The 17,938-nt window shown below is 38.3% G+C and overlaps 1 protein-coding gene across 1 annotated transcript in view; it reads right to left on the bottom strand.

Moving 5' to 3' along the window:
- Window positions 1-15,062: 15,062 nt before the first annotated feature.
- Window positions 15,063-17,938, bottom strand: part of TACR3 (tachykinin receptor 3) — a 28,591-nt gene continuing 25,715 nt past the window's right edge. Inside the window, exon 5 of the mRNA NM_001318454.2 lies at window positions 15,063-15,822. Coding sequence (NP_001305383.1) covers window positions 15,507-15,822 — 316 coding nt within the window. The 3' untranslated portion in view covers window positions 15,063-15,506. The remainder of the gene's footprint in view (window positions 15,823-17,938) is intronic.

Genomic DNA, 17,938 nt, shown 5'->3' with positions numbered 1-17,938 from the left:
TAGTGCTGGTGAAAATGTGAAGACGTAGAGATGGGAAGATACAGTTCAACATTCTTACTCGATGTGTCTGTAATAGATACTAAGGCAGTACAAAACTTTCTTGGAGGCAATCCATACCTTCTATTAAGTAGTATCACATAGTCACCAGTCTTTTGGAAGCACCCAAAGGAAAAATGAAGGAAATAGAAGCAGTGGCTCAAGTAGTGCCCCCAGTTAAGGCAATAAAACTAGGTGATTTTGCCTTGCTGTTTGCCAAAGCCAGATTGTGAAGGAAATATCTGGGTGCCAGATCAAGCATTTCGTATGTCTCTGGCCAAAACCATAAACCACTATTGTTTGTTCCTTGACAAGGAAAGATGACAAGGGAAGACTTCTTTACTTTCAGAATGTGAATTATTTTGTCAGTCATTTAACCCAGACATCAAAATGTTCGTGACATGAATTCTTCCCCTGGCTACTATGCTGTGTTATCACAGCAGCTTCGCTATTATATGTGTTGGGTGTGGGGCCATTGTTCCAATTTTCTTCTGTAATTCTTATGGTATACTGTTTCACCTTACACTCTGCTTGATACAGTAATACCACTGTATCGCACAGTGTGGGCCAACAGCAATGTGTCTGAAGATTCTTTATCACAGCAGTGACAATCTTGGGCTCTGATATTTCAGTTATTTTTTGATAGCATGTGTTCACAGTAGCCTCTCCTTATGAATTAATGAGACTGGAACTCAAGCAAAGTTTTCAGTTGCTGCAAGATATGTTGAATTGATGGTAAGTAAATACCTAAAAATAGAATTTTTCTGGAGGTGGTAATCACTGAACAGCGGGGCTTGCTTTGAAGTTCAATGCCTGATGGGGATTTGTGAATGATGACGTTAAAAATCGTCAGTGACAGCTTGAAATCTATCATGTTAACAATTAAAGACGTTTCAATGAGTAAACCACTGTCAAATCTACTAATGTTTGGCACACCTGTTGAAAATAATGAGAACAGCTTCCTGACGCATCAAATAATGTTCTAGATATTTAATTATAAAAAAATGACTGAACAGTTTATTTCTCTGTTTGAAAAGCCACAGTTCTTGACTTGACTTCTAAGAAAATAATCACGTGGGTACTTTTTTTTTTTTTTGGAAGAATCAACATTTGTGATTTGTTAGAAGCTATTGGGTCTAATATATCTGCAAGGCTTCCTAAGGTCTGGTCAACTCTGCAGTGTTGTGAACCATTTAAGAACCAACAGCTAGCTTCCGTTCCCTCAGAAGGATCTGTTAGAAAAAGAAAAAAAAAAAAAAGAAAAACGAGGCTACCTTATCGTAAGACTTCAGACTGAAGAAGCTAAGAAGCTGCAAAACTGGGGATACCACAAACTGTGGACACTTAAGGATGGAGAGAGGAATTTGGTGTCTTAGGTTCACTAAGTAGTGTAATCTATTTTGTCACCCATTCCTGTCTGTTTTAAAGTGAGTGTGGTATGACTTTCTTGCAGAGGGCTGTGCTCCAGAAGAGCAGTACACAGAACTCTTCATATTCTAAGGCTAATTTTTATTTTCTCCACTGCTGGTAGAGACGAGCCAAACTAGCACACAGTCATTTACTGTTGTGCAAAGAAAGCAGATTGTAAGGCTCTTTACAGCTACGTGAGAAGTAAAGAAGAATATTAAAAGTTAATTATGCATGGAGAAAACTAATTGCGTAAATAAAAAATATTTTTTGTACAAAGGGCCACTTCTGTAAAATTCAGTGAGTATCTGAATGTCTATAAATGAGGAGTAATGGTACAGAACAACTGTAAAAGTGAATGATAGACATTTCTTTTGACTATTAAGTGATACAGACACATTTCTACAGTAGAAAACCAGCAGTGGTCATTTGTAATAGACTGCAGATAAAATTCGAGTACTTCATGTTGATGGGGCCCTGGCAGTGACTTCTCTTTAGCGAAGTATGACACTACCTGTTTGGCAGGTGTACAGAGGTGTTGCTGAGGACAAACAAGTGGCTAAGAGGAACAGTGTGTGGCACTCCACCTCATCTACAAGATTGGCATTTCCATTTGCTCTGCGAATTAGTATGTCAAGCAGAGTTTGTTAAATATTGTATGTTTGCATGCAACTTTTATGTGTGAGTTGCAGGCATAACTGAGTTGAAGCTTTCTCGAAAACAGAGAGAAGTCTAAGTCTGCATGATTTGTCATGGACATTTTTGTGCTTTTTGTGAGCGATTGCTGCACTGCTTTTCTTGTAGTGATGGCGTGGGAGCGTTTTGCAAAATACCTGCCCAAGAGTAATTTCCAGCAATACTTTTGTTAGAGAGCTTTTTTTTTTTTTTTTTTTTTACTTTTGTGTCTGTGATTCATCCCTTTCAGAACCTGAGTTGCTCAGAGAATGTGCATTATACTGTTCGGCTTCTCTACGCCTCAGACTTAGATATCAAGATAGCTTTCTGCCTCGTCTCAAGCGGTATAATGGATTCAATTAAATGCACTTAAAAGTTTCTGATTTTTAAAGGTGGCATTGTTTGGTGAGCTGCTCAAATGCTTTAGGTACAGACATAGGTGTGAAACATCTTTTGTTCTCTTCTGTCTGTGGTCTTGTGAGAGAAAGTTGGGATGAATTCTTGATTAAAATAAAACTAAAATGCAGCCATGGAATCTATTCTTATACTGTCTTGTATGGGGTTTTACCTGATGGAAATGTTTATCTATTAAGTTACTCAGAAGTACTGGCTAGACTAAAGAGTAGAACTGTTTAAAAACTTCCTGGAAGCTATTCAGGTTACCGGGTATATCATTTGTTTTATAAAGATATGGTGAAGTACAGAAGGATGTAGCAAGTGAAATGCAAGTAGATAAGAGAAACATTTTTTCTGTTAATGAAAATTACAGTAGTTACACCTCAGGTTTTATTATTTAGTACCTGGTTATGTAAAAATCAATGTGATTTTTTTTCCAGCTTAGTCAACCCCCCTTGCAGTTCTTCCTAGTGCAGACCTTCCAGCGCAGTATTCTTTTCAAAGTTTGCTTAATTCTCTCTCTACTAAAATTACCGATTTTTCTTAATGATCCAAAGATATTGATTCAAAAATAATAATCTTGTGTTTCAGAAGCTCATCCATTCTGTCCCCAAAAAGCTGACAACATTCATCTTTACAATTAATCTGAGCCCTAGGTCTCAATGGATATTTAATTAAGTTAAATCACTTTCTCTTGCTGTTTCTAAAATGCTATTCATGAGATTTTCATAGCTATCTGATAAGGCAATAGGAAAAGACTCACTTTTTTCAGACAGGAATCTTTTTCCAGTCTGTTGTGTTAGATGAGTTGTTTCTTTCTTATTGTGGTTCTGGTTGTTTTATTGCACGTAGTAGCTTTTTTCCCCTGCTCTAAATCTGTGTGTTCCAGTTAAATGACGGCCATTCAGGCAAACCATATTCTAGGCTTCCCATTTATGTACTTTTGCAGAGGAGCAGTCGTGTTCCTGAATCCAGCAGTCCCTGAATCTATGTAGGTCACCTCGAAAGTAATGCCTCTTATTTATTTCCATGGAAACTCTAACAGGCACAAAGAGCACAGTAACACTATTTGATAGAGCAAATTCTCAGCTACAGACCACAGAACTGCATGGCTCTGGACTGAAGCTTTTATTTCCTACTGTATGTCTGTTTTGCTTTTCAACCTGACTGTACTCTGTGTGCAGCTCTGTGCTGTGTAGTTGGCACTTGTGAGGACAAACTGTCATCACCTTGGTGATCTCTGCTGTATGCTCAACTCTGACATTGAAATATGTATTATTTAACTCAGTTTTACATAACTCTACTTCTACGCAGTGCAGTATGATTTCAAATGAATATTTCAGATGAACAAAATATCGCACAGCTAATAATTTGTCAATTATTACTGATCCATCAGCTCATTAAATAAAAGTTAGTCTTTTCCCACAGTATTTGCCTTCTTTCCGTCCTTACCTTCACGGTCTTCTAATAGATGAAGTCCTTGGAAAGATCAAGTAAGAAAAAAAAAAAAGTAGTTCTAAAAGAGATAGTTGAGTCAGGACAGTCAGGACAGATTGCTGGAGCCTGATAAAATCTGGAGCCTCCCTTTTGGCCTGAGAGATACTCTCCATGTCCTTGAAATGAGGAGTTCCCTGTGATATTTTTATATTGCTGACAAAAGAAAGTCTCTGCTATGGGATTCTGTAACAAATATTTATGTTTATCTTGGACACACCATATTAACTGCTCGTTCAGGCAAACCAGACTTTCAAGCCCAGGCAAGAGCTATCACAAAGCCAAAAGGAATATATGGAGTTTCCTACTTCATTTCAATGATGGCTGTAGCAGTCTTTGAGCACAAAGGCAAATGAAATAAAAGGAGCCGCCACTGAAAGTTGTTTGACAAAGAATCATGGTTAATGGCCACATCTGAGAGTATGCTTACTGCAGTCTACTTGTATTCATGTTAAAATGGATCCCACAGGCCCGGGTGAGATTGGATTCCCATTGCACTAAAAGTGTGAAAAAAACACCTTCTAATATTTTAATCTTGTAAGTGAGCAACGCAAGGCTAATACGAGTGCAGATGGGGAATGAAGTCAAGTTTGTCAGGCATGTGCTTTGTCAAGAATTACTCATAAAAAAAGATACAGAAAACATTTTATCAGATAGATGTTAGTCAGAATATTGTTACACATTTACTTTTGAGTATGCCATTTTATTCGTTAACTTTTTGTATATACAGCATCATGGTTACTCAAATCCATAGCTTTAAATACTGAATGTATGGCCTGAAAGCCATAAAGCCTCCTTAGGCTGCAAGACAGATGTCACTTTTTTTCGCCCCTTCATTAGTGACTATTAAATATTTTTAGAAACAATTCCATAAACCTGTAGCTTGAAGAAGCTTATCATCCTTCAACAAGAAATGTCCACGGGTAAGTATTCAATTCCATCCTTAATACACACGTATTTCCAAAATATCATGAGCTTTTGAGAAGAGGCTGTTATATTTCAGATAATTCTAAGATTCCTCTATGAACCACAACCACTGCATATCAAAAAGACTTTCCTCTTTCAGCAGATTAAATAATTTGAATAGTTTAGAGGAAATAATTAAACTCTCATTAGCGATTGGATGCTAGAAATGCTTTTGTGCTTAATCTTTTTCTTGTTCCCCTTTAGAAATTTTTCTGTAACCTATAGCTATGTAATTATAGCAAGTTTCCAATATCTGTGTAAATGAGTGCCTTGGGAGCAAACCTGAGAAAAGAAATGCCTTCTGCTTTCTTGCTTGTATCTGAATAAATAGAAATGAAACTGTAATGAAAATATTGGTTTTTTTGCTGAGGAGCAGATTTTGCTCAGTTATGTGGGAGAAAAGCCAGCACAACGTAATTAACTTTGTTGCGTGCGATTAAAAGGAATACATTATTTGGTCATAGATGCCCTCTTACAGATCATCTTCTGAATTCAGTGTTAACTTTACAAAAAGAGAGAAGGAACTGTATTTTTCCAGTGAGAGAATGAAGAGGCATTTTGAAAGCCTTATGTGATTGAGCTGATTAATTTTATTAGCAAACCTGTTTTCATCTGCCTGTCACTTCTTGTATTACATGTTTTTTTTTTTAGCTGTATGTGAAGCATGCAGCATAGTGAGTCTAGCTCCACGGCAAGAAATCAGGCAGCACTGTGCTGCTAACGTAAGGAAAATAAGTACAATATTTTTATGTAAAGATTATTTTTTTCTCATACTTCCTTCTGTGAGGTGAGCTATCAGTTCCTTACTACAGTTTTCAATTTCTTGTTTATCCGAGTGCACATTTTTAGATATAAAAAGAAGTATCTCTGTTAAGCATTTTGGGGGATATTGGAAGGATACCAATATGTTTACTTTAATAGTATTTGGCTGTAGAAGACGGGGGAGTGGTGGTGGGGAAAGCTTTATTGGCATTTGTAGAAAGGCAAGTTAGAAAGATATTTGATCCTCATGTATGCTTTTTTTTTCCTGTCAGTTTCTAGTAAAAGCTTTCAAGGTGTGTTCACGAGCTCTAAAAATTGTACTCTTATCAATTTCTATGTCTCAGAGAATAGAAGTTCAGTGTCAGGACAAGCAAGATGAATTCCTTTTTTCTACCCTTTTCTACTTTTTGGTTTCTTTTAAGGTCTTTGAAACAATAAAAAGTCACAGTTAAAGACATTTAGATTAATCATTTCAGGGCACGATGTACTCTGGGAGAAGCACAATACAGATGCATAGTAGCAATCATCAGCTGCTTTTTGCAGCTTTGCAAGGAGTAATTTTTTTCTCATTGGGTACCAAAGTATCTTCTGCATATCTAAGCTTTTAAGATCATGAGCAAAGCTCAGTTATCCTGTTCCCATCCGGCTGCTTGAGCCAAGATTTCTTACAGAGAAGAAAGAAGAGCTGGAGACGAATGTTTTTCAGCTAGTGGCCTTACTGTAAATCACTGTTCTGAGTTAGTGACTTAAATAAGTAGGACCACTTTCAGGCTTCTTTACAAATACTGTGTTCATAGAATAGCAAACGAGAAGAGTAAGGAAAAAAAGGGTGGAGAGCAGGTGGCATTTATATTGAAGTGACAAAACATGAAACTGATAGGATTTGATCTTTTAGAGGAAAAAAATGAAAACTTGGATATTGGCAAGGAACTGAATTTCATCACTTCCTTATACTACAATACTCTGATTTTATGAAGCACTCGTGAAACTCTGAAAGAAGAAGATTGCAAAACACACTATTGATTATTAATCTCATGGTAAAGCCTGGCCCCATGCATAAATTGCTTGTGATAACACTCATTGCGTATGCTAATTTAATTTGTGTGCACAGTCCTGGGTCTTTAAAAAACACAGCTGATACTCAACTGCTAGAAGTGGCAGCTGTTTGCAGGATTGCGATACCACTTGCAAGAGCTGATCCCAGCATAGGCAGAAAAATTGTGTTCCTTTTCAGCATGACTAAATGTACCCTAGAAGAGCTGGCGTGTGAAGCTTCCTATTAGTTCAGGAAGGATCTCTACAGCATCACTTAAAAAAAAAAAAAAAGGGGGGGGGGGGGGGAGGGAAGAGAGGCACTGCACCAACTAGGAGAACAGCTTGAGAATTGTTAGCATCTCTGTGGGTGAGAACACCAGTTAGATTAGTTTGCTTGTAGGCTGTCTGCCAGAGAGAGGTTCAGCCTTGGGCAGAGCTCTGCACTTCATGAATCAGTGCTCTGTAGCATGTCAGCATGTAAGCTCCTCACACTGCAGCCTGGAGAGATGCATTAGAATTGATACGGTTGGTGTTCCCCAATGCTATGCATCTCCACTGTTTGCCATAAGCAGCTCTTTCCAGAACTTGAAATCCATGACTGACAGGTGAAGGATAGCTTCTTATTCCAATCAATTATATTCTGTTTTGTTGTACTTTCACCTTCAGGTAGGGCTTGAAGATCTTACGATGTTAACAGTTACAACATGTGCTGTGCCTCCTCTGCAAAGTTAAACTGGTGTTTGACCTTAATTCCTAATGGCTCTGGCACTGATTGGAAATACTAAAGTTATTTTAACAGCACTATGTCACTTAAAGCATCAAGACCTGTCCTAATGTACCCAGAAACACATGATAGCTGGTGTAAGAGGTCATTACTTCCATTTCTGTATTCAATTACCCCTAAAGCCAAGGGCTCCTAGATGCTTTGGTATGTGACCTGCAAGCTCCTTTACCCCCTCTCCAGAGGCCTCAAAAGAATTAAAGATTTTTGTGGTAGTCAACTACCGATCCACATTTGTCTGGCAGAATACAAACATGCTAAAGGATTCTGAAATATTATTTTAAAAAGTAATTGTTTAATAATAACTCATGTTGTGGAGTGTAACTACCCTTTCATTTGCTGGCTTTTATTGTCTAAAGTCATTCACAGTTCAGTCTCTCCATTCGTGCCTGTGTGCATATCCTCAGCCTACTTGGCTGTTTCCCCTAGTTCCTGTATATCCTCCAATAGTTGGCTAATTTGTGCTCTAATTCTCGCTAATTTTGGAATGTACTTATTGCAAGATTTTAAAAGAAAAACGGTAAGTAACTAGGTGCATATAACTGCGTCATCGGGCAAAATAGTTAGATCCTCCTGAGCTGTGAGCTTACAGCTTGTATAGAGATATAACAAGCAGACTTCCAGTTGATCCCACTATTGTACTGGGTGAAGTTATGTTGTCTGGGAGTGGGACGTTTTAAGTTAGCTAGATCTCCTTCTTGAACACTGCTTTCTGCAGAAGCTGGCAGAACAGGCTCACATTAGCCCAGACAGACTGCTTTACTGCAACAACTTAATCAAAGGTGAATTCCTCATCAGCCAGCCTGATACTTAATGATGCAGGCCATCAGTGAGTGCTCAGGCTGTTTGAAGAAGTTACCCTCAAAAATAAGTAGCAGAAACATGTTAGAACCTTTTACAGGATCTTGGACTTGTCTGATAGTTATTTTTATTAGCTGTTCACGCTATTTTATTTCTAGTTTAATACATTTATTTTAAAACATTTCCTATGTGCTAGAATGCTTGCAGATTGTTGTTTCCAAGAAATTTGAACTACTCACTTTTTTTATGTTCATCATGGGTGGTTTTTTGCACAACATAGGTGTGAAAAGATGCTCCTAATATAAACCTGTAGACAAACAATAATTTATGCCAAAATTCAGAGCATTATTTGTGAATTCAGCATTCAGGTGGCAAATAATGTAACTTCTAAGAGGTAGGGTGATTGTTTTTCCATGTTTGCAAAAATACTAGTGAAACTCTGAGTTGACAAATTCTGTTTATAATTCTGATTTACTTATAACTACTAAATCTGGGCTCAGAATATGGGCAGTTGTGTTAGATGTTGAGCATATTCAAATTGGATTTTGTTAGGGAAATTAATTTTTATTCAGATGCTGTTTTTTTCTATATATTTTGCTAAGGGTGAGATATATTTCAACTAAATAATCACTTTAGATGATACTCAGTGACTAATTTTTTTATGCTGTTTACTTACTAAAATACTATTGAAAAAGTGTTGTCAACAGTCAACCTTTCATACTGGAAGGGTGAACTGTTAATTTGGGTTTGTATCTCATTTTTTGACTAATTTGAGCACCAAAAAGACAAAATACATTACGGCTGCTTTCTACTTGATCAATTCTTGGCATTTTCTTGGCAATTCTTGGCAATTCTTGGCATAATGGGATGAGATTCAACAAGACCAAAGGCCGGGTCGTGCATTTTGGCCACAATAATCTCAGGCAATGCTACAGGCTTGGGGCAGAGTGGCTGGAAGCCTGTGTAGAGGAAATGGACCTGGGGGTGTTGATTGACGTCAGACTGAACATGAGCCAGCAGCGTGCCCAGCTGGCCAAGAAGGCCAATGGCATTCTGGCTTGTATCAGAAATAGTGTGGCCAGCAGGAACAGGGAAGTAATTGTCCCCCTGCACTCAGCACTGGTGAGGCTGCACCTCGAGTACTGTGTCCAGTTTTGGGCCCCTTGCTGTAAGACACTGAGGCCCTGGAGCGTGTCCAGAGGAGGGCAACAAAGCTGGTGAGGGGTCTGGAGCACAGGCCTTATGAGGAGCGGCTGAAGGAGCTGGGATTGTTCAGTCTGGAGAAGAGGAGGCTCAGGGGAGACCTTATTGCTCTCTGTAACTACCTGAAGGGAGGTTGTAGTGAGCTGAGGGTTGGCCTTTTCTCTCGTGTAACAGTGACAGGGCTAGAGTAGAGGGAATGGCTTCAAGTTGCACCAGGGAAGGTTCAGGCTGGACGTTAGAAAATACTACTTCTCTGAAAGGGTGGTCAGGCACTGGAATGGGCTACCCAGAGAGGTGGTGGAGTCACTGACCCTGGAGGTATTCAAAGAATGTTTGGATGTTGTGTTGAGGGACATGGTTTAGCGAGAACTGTTGGTGAAGGGTGAATGGTTGGACTGGATGATCCTTTGGGTCTTTTCCAACTCTAGCGATTCTATAATCCTATGATTTTTGAGCTGAAGAGTCAAGTTGCACATGCGAATACCTGGTATTTGATAGTATTTTTGAACTTCTGTCCAAGGCATAGAAGGTGCTAGTGTAAATAGTTTGAGATATTGCAGAATAGATCAATAAGCTGTAAAACTAAATTTGCAAATGGTGTCTGTTTAAAACTATTTACCTGAATAATCATCTCTGAATGTTCATTTACTGTCTCAGTGGGATCTTTCTTCTAGGAGATTTAAAGCAGCTATATCTCTTTCTTGGTCAATGCTAAGCACCTGCAAAAGCAATGAGGCTATGGCCATGCTGAGTGTAGGTAAGCTGTATTTGATGTGCTGCCATGATGTCTGAAAAGTCAAATGTGTTATATCATCTGACTGTTGTGGCCTGTAGTTTCTTTCATGAAAGCTTATTCTGTCTTTCAACGATGCCTGATCCACAGTGCTGGTGAGGAAGTGCTAAAAGAGGCTGTTTGACCAGTGGCACCAGACAGATGTTAGGAGTGCTGATCACGTTTGTGACTGGGGAATGTCTGCTGTCTCTGGTGACCCTCCATAGTTGCCAGAAGGCAGAGTGTTCTGATCACACCACATGAGAGATGCAGAGAAGCTGGGTTATGTTAACTAAGCAGAAGTTACCTCAAAGAAGAGGCAGCCCACTCAGTGCCTGCTATTTATGTCTCATGAGCAGGCAAAATGAAGGGAGTGGGAGCTGGGTTAATTACGTTAATATGAAGAAACTATTGAGGAACCAAAGGATCTAGTGGAAAAAGGGAGTTACAAAAGCTTACTGTGAGGAGAAATATGTCTCTTTTATGTGACAGAAGTTCACAGTAATTAGGCTTTCCCTGGTTATTCAAGTTGTTCAGCCAAGGAGAAGATATTCGATTGTGTTTGAAAAGGGCAGTTTCAAGGTTTCACTTGTTATTTTTGGTATGTCCCATTCACTCAGAGACCATGCTGCAGTGGTGCTCTTTGTGTGAACCTCCTTGGGCTCAGGGTGACCTGGAGGTGGACAAAGAGGAAGTGTTTCATGTAAGAAGTGTGTGATAGGCATTTTGTGAAAGAGATTTGCTAAAATGGTACTAGAGAAGTGGAGCTGGAAATGTTTGAGGGCATGGCAGATGGTTGCACTGATTTACTTCTTTTCCTTATACACTAGGTAATAAATGCTTTCTAATGTGGATGTAGCTACATGAACTCTGTGCATATGCGTGTGATTCTGGATATTGGAAATAGTCATATGGTAATTTTGTTTTCCTGTGATTATTTGATAGCCTGCTGATTTCAAGGTAAATTTTAGCCTTTGCAGAGCCCTATGTTGGCATGTCTTCACTATTTTTCATACCTAAGCACATCTGCTGCTCACTGTGATGTGTTTTTACATCCTACTGGATTGAGGAAGATTGACTGTCTGGCAACCTGCAAAGAGTAGTGTTGGTTGGATCCAGGGACAAACTACTTGGCTTGCTGTCTCTTCTGATTCCACACTCAAACAGAAGGTGCACACTGTGAATGTGTTAGACATATTTCATAACACAAAGCTTCCTTTGTCTACTGTAAAACTCTACTGAGTAGAGCATCAGGTCAAGGAGATGCAATGCCTTTGATCTTTGAGATTTTTCTAGTTGCAGTTAGTTTGCAGTTAATATCCAAGGGGTGGGTTTCAGTAGTGCAAACGGAGCAGAGCTGCTTTTTGGGCTGCTCTGTAACATGCTTTGGCACTGGAACTTTTCCATTCCTTTGGCTTGTCAGACCTCATATCACAGAACCTCTGCATGACACTCCTCAGGAAATTTCCCTTCCACTGGAAAAGAATCTTGCCTGGAGGTTTTATGTGTATTGTATGTACAGGCGGGGACCAGTTGTTAATTTAACTTGCGTATGAATTTGTGAGCAGTATTGTAGAAAAGCTGCTGAGTATTTCAATGGTAACATTGATTTGCACTGTTCACTTACTGAATGCTTACTGATTAAATCATTCATGTGTTGTTTTTTTTTTTCTAATACTCTTCAGTATGTAGATGTAAACTGGCTGGGCAATATGAATTTTCAAAATGAATGCATTTTGCAAATAAAATTCATGTGGATGATGTTGTTGTCCCTGCATGTTTGCATCACAAATATTGCAGTGAAGAATATGCAGCTGGGAAACTCTTAGAAACAGTGATTCTATAGGCAATGTTACTGAGTTCTTTTAATGGGCAGGTGTGGTATTTTTAAATGTAATCATTTGCTTTGGGAAATCTGATTCTAGCTGTGATTCAGTGTGTATGTTTCAGTACTATAGGTAGGAGAAATGTTGGTGTGTGGAATAAAGAGCAATTCAGTGAGGCAATAACAGTACACCATGTTATATATGTAGCCATCTGAAGCAATATGAATTTAAGTACTTAGCGCAACTGCTCATGGACTGAAAAAGAACTATCCTTCACGGGACTCAACAAATCATTTTGAATAATGAAAACAGAACTACTTCAATTGTCTCAAGAACAGGAAGAGCCTTATTGAACTGTATGTGCTAGTTAATACCAGGAACTCAATCAACTTGTAAGCAGATCATATACTATTGCTACGGAAACTCACTTCTATTGAAAAAGAAATCTAAAGGGGGGCTGCAAGAAGAAAGTGGACAGACTCCTTAGCAGGATCTGTTGTGATAGGATAAAGGGAAATGGTTTCAAACTAAAAGGGGAGATTTAGACTGGATATGAGGAAGAATTGTTTTACACTAAGGGCGGTGAGGCACTGGCGCAGCTTGCCCAGAGACGGAATGGATGACCCATCCCTGGGGCACACCATTGTAAGAAATGAATTCTCAAGCTCTGTGTTTAAAGTCAGTCATGTTTAGGGTTTTTTTTTTGTCACATTGGCTTTTTTTTTAAAACCAAAGCAAAGCCAATGTTAAAGGAATAACAGAGAAAACTGATGTTGAAGATACTGCCTCTGGTGATCTATGAGTTAAATGTCAGATCATCATTTTAAGAGGCAGACTCTGACAGAAGCCTGGGCTGAAATAATAGGAGCTGTTTGCATGAGTACTCACGTCTTAGAAGAACTTGAAGATCAGAAAATCTTTCCTGTTGCTGTTGAATTTTTAGCTGCTTTTGTAGTACTATTATGCCCCTTCCTGGAGGAGGCTAGCTCTGTATCTGCTAGTTTACCTCTCAGCCGAAGTAAAGAATGTGGATTGAAGCCTGTAGCATAGAGGAGAAGCTGTACCAGCAGTTGCATGGAAGGGTGTGCACTGCATGCAGGCTTCTATCTTGAGCAATATTATTGACACAACCTTAAAATGACCTGACTTCTTCTACTGTTAGTGAAGGGTATTAGGAGGCCTACAATGAATTTTATGGGGAGCAGGACATTTGCTGAAAATATTTTCTCGGAAACAGTCGTTAAAATGCAATGTGCTCTGCTGTCAGTCACAGCTTTTGCTGTCCTGGTTTAAATCTGTAAAGTTTCACGTTTTTTGAGATTGAGGCTAGGAACTGGATTAGCTCTGTGTGTCAGTGCAATGTCAGAAACCAACAAAAAACTTGTGCTGATGAGCATGGGTTCCTTCATTTGTTGAGTACTGCAGTATTCTTTCACTTCAGAGATTTACAGGAATGCTGAGGATGTTCTTGGACGTGGCCATCAGTGTATAAGGAGATTATCAGTAAATTACCTGTCCAATAGGTCACATCCTAAAGCACTTGTGAAACAGTTTCTCTGTTACTTCATTAAAAAGAAAAGTGGGAGGGAGGGAGAAAATGGAAGTGAGGAAGTTGTCATTTCTTCCTTATTATTCATCAATCAAGGATCATAAAAGTTATGTGTGATGTTTTGTACATAAATTAAGCTCACTGCAATCGTATCACTTGAACTAACATTCATATATTGATTTTATCAACACTGATTTTGTAATAGATGCAGTTAGAAAAGATGGTTTATTTCACAGCTGTAAATCTTCTGTACAAATGTTGCTCAGAAGTTATATATAAGCAGCAAGCAGACTGTATTACATGTGCAGGTAATATATCACCACCAGGTTAATTTGTCTAGGTACATTTCTTATGTGTGTGGCAATTCTCAACCTTCTCAGCAGAGATTTTAAACACCTGTAAAGATTTCATGTCTTTTAAAACAGAGTATTTCAGGGAAAAATGAAGTAAAAATGACTTTAATAGGCACTGTGTGACATTTACTGGATTATTATAGGCCTGAAGGAAGTTCTTTTTTTGTTGTTGTTGTTATTGTTTATTCCAGAAACATGGATCATTTAAAGGAAAACATTAACAGTCAGGAAAAGTCTGAGTTTGAAATTTGTCTACTGTATGTATATTATATATATATATATATATATATATATACACACACACACACATAAGAATCAAATACTCTATGACCAGATTCTTTCAGTTATTCTGAATGTGAGGGGATTACTGCTTAGTATCAAATTTACTTATGTAGGGATAGTTGCTGTTGCTTGTGATTTTGCTTTAGTCTAGTGATGTAGAGATGCACTGAGATAACAATATGAATTCAAGTTGCACTTAGTGGAGTGTAACAATTGCACTGTATGGGTGAATCACAATACAAACATGATTCTAATTACTGGTCTCCATATCTGCTCACCACCACAGTGGTGGGCATCTCCAGTTGCTGGAAGAGGATACATATGTGGGTTGAAGCTCCAGCCTTGCATTCTTAAAAGTTCTCTGTATTTGCTCAGCTTTTATACTGTGTTGGTCTCAGCCACATGTACACTCCCACCACTCTGTCTGTGACCCAGGGAGACATTCACAGTGTTTTCATTAGGTTTTCATTAACTACTTGAGGGCCAATGTTTGCACAACCAGTTGATCTGTACAACTGATACAGCTGTTAATGCAACCAAACCTATGGCCATTTAGCTAAAGTGAGACCACTCTCTGGTCACCTTTGAGTTAAGATCAACTTTCTTTGCAGCAGTCGTTAGTCATTCCCTAAATTCCTATATTACATTGTTACAGCAAGAGATGAACTTCATCTTGTCTACTTGCATGGGGATAAAGCTAAAAAATAAAACAACTGAATAGATATGTGTCTCATTAAATCTTTATTGTAAAGAAATATTTTAGATCTTGTATAACTTTGTTTTTGTCAAATTAATACACTCAAGACAGAAGACCATCTGAAGTTCACTAAATGAAGGGACTTGTTACATTTCACTAAATGTCACAGGTCAGGGGTCAAAACAATGCTTTTTGTGCCTTTAACTTGTTTTAGGTGATCCTTACAAACAGTGCTGTGTATGAGGTGTGACTGTGCTTTTGGACTAACAAATAAGTATGTCTTCAGGTTCCTCTTTCTCTCCAAAGCACAAAAGAAGGTGATATTTAGCTGTTTCACAATATTTATAGCTGAGATTCATCGGTTGAAATATGTTTGTTTTCCTGTGGAATTAATATCTAGTTCCATAGTAAGTGAGCGTTGAGTCTTGCATGTTCAGTGCTGCCTTTCTCACAAGTGTTACCAAGAAATGCTTAGGAATAATCATCTCCCGCTGTGTTCAGTGAACTGACGAAACTTGAGGCTGTGGAGACAGCCTTGGAATTCCTCTGTGAACAGCCATTGAAACTTGCATTCCTTGGAGCTGCTTTTTTCTTGCGACTGGGATGGGAATTGTCTCCATCGTTGGTGTCGAGCACTACTGTTGTGCTGGACTCCATTCTGGACACAGCATATAGACTGCTTTGCCGAGTGGGATGAAACCTGGCAGCCTTGAGCTCTAGTTCATCATGACTGGACAGCTCAATGAAGGGGCACCAGCGGAAAGCTCTCTTGAAGCCAGCTCGGAACCTGGGAAGAAAGGTACTTGGTGAAAGACTGTACTTGTGAGAGCCTGCCATGAGCCTTCATCTGAAAACATACACAGTACTGACTTCACGTAGGGACTCAGCCAATTACTTTGCTCCTAACAATGTCTGTGGGGAAGTCAGTGAAAGATTCCTTGGCTAAGGTTGAGGTAGGAAAAAAATGATAGTGATAACAGCTCTTTTTTTCTGATATTATCTGTTTTCCCTGCTTTGTGATATTTTCCTGATAATCAGTTTCTCTTCCTTTGCCCATACCTAAAAATGAAGATGTAAACAATTAAATGTCAGCTTTCTTAAAGCTGTCTTCATAGAAATTGTTCTGATTGACTTGTAATGAAACCCACGCCTGTATTTTGTCTTTCCTCAGCAGAAACTTTATAGCATCCCATCCTTTTCTCTTAAACAACAATCCAGCTTCGAGATTCCAGTATCTCTGCTGTTTCCTTCTATCTTAGAGAGGGTTGAGTGGGATTTATGTAGCGACTAAGAGTGATTTACGTAAAATATTTGGAAAATCATTTGTAATAATCAAGATCCTAGAAAGCCTGAAAACAGAATGTGAATTATGTACAAGCAGGAAGGAATTTTAAGGCTTTAGCACATTGATGTTTCCAATATTAATACTTGGGTACTTTTTATCAGTTCAAATCAGAGGCAGAGATTAAATAGCAGGACTATTGTAATTTTTTGAGTGTAAGCCTTTGCATCATAGAAATGAAATATCAGGAAAAAAGAAAACACAACAAAACCAATTCATGGTGTATTTGTGTAACCTGAAAGAGAACATCTTTTCACCTAGACCTAAAACATAATGGACTTCTCTTGCTTCCGCTGGTTTTGTTTCAACAATGTTTCTGTGTTGCTTATTGTCTGTAAGCTTTTTGTATCAGTGGTTCTGCTACCACAGTGATAACTACAGATAAAAACGTGTATGAATTTTTCAGTGAAAACTGATCTCCCAGAACTAATTACCCTTCCTCCTCAATTTTTCAGAGGCAGATAAATACATTAATTAAAAATTATTTCTTAATACTTTGGTATGAAGTTGTCACAGGATTACAAATGACCATGTAGCATGCTATTCATCATTCCTCTGTTTATATACAGCCCAAACATAGAAGTAGTAGCAAAGTAAAGAATGAATCTCTAATGGAAATAGGGTTAGTGTAGTAAGCTGTAAAACCCAAAACCTTTAGATTGTATTTTTTCATTGCACTTTCTGTCCTCCTTCTTCTTCAGGGTTTGGTTTTCTCCCTCTTGAAATACTACTATCTTTATCTAAATACATAAGTAATACCCTGATTAGCTTGGAAGGTGAGGCTGGGGATCACTGTTACAACCATGTCTGATACCAGATCTAGCGGAGGTAACAAACACTACTGTGTGAATAGGCCTGACTCCCAGCAACAAGCTTCTTTTTTTCCTACTGTATGAAAAGGTTGCACATGCTCAGGCTTCTTCATTTCAATACAAAATTTAGTTGTAATTAGACTGTCACCAATATGTCATTCTTGCATTGAGTTTTGAACCAGGAGATCTTTTAATGTGTCTCAGAATTGCAAAGATTTTTTTTATTTGCATTCTTTAATCTAGATGAGCAATTGTGCAGTGTACAAGTGTCAACGTATACTTAAGCCACATAATCAGTATTATTTTTTTATGAATAATGTCTTCTGTAACGGCCGTAAGTGTTTTTGAAGTAGGTGGTAATGTTTCAGAGATGATGTGGTAGTAAATAAGAAAATACGAGTCCTGGTTCTTTGGTTTGGTTTTTACAGACACTAGATGTCTTGTAGTATCTGGTCTCCATTTAAATTAATAAGAAGTTTTCTATTTGACTTAGAATTTTGGTCTGAGATGCTAAAACTTCAGCTCTTGTTTAAGCAATTGTAAGTACAAGTGATTGAAAAGGATCAGAAAGTTTTAAGAAATGAGGTGTTGATATCTCAAAAGACTGAATGTTAAGCATTGTAGGCTACTCCTGATTAAGGAGGCAGGTTTAACTTCAAAATGGCTACTTATTCAAAGGAAATTTGAAATAATCTTTAAGATTACTTATTTAATACTGATTCATGCTGACTGAGTTTATGGAGTATTTC

Source organism: Gallus gallus, chromosome 4, assembly GCF_016699485.2.
Source record: "Gallus gallus isolate bGalGal1 chromosome 4, bGalGal1.mat.broiler.GRCg7b, whole genome shotgun sequence".
In the NCBI taxonomy this organism is placed as follows: Eukaryota; Metazoa; Chordata; class Aves; order Galliformes; family Phasianidae; genus Gallus; species Gallus gallus.
The sequence above is the reverse complement of the archived record's forward strand: the minus strand, read 5'-3'. Positions and strand labels throughout refer to the sequence as shown.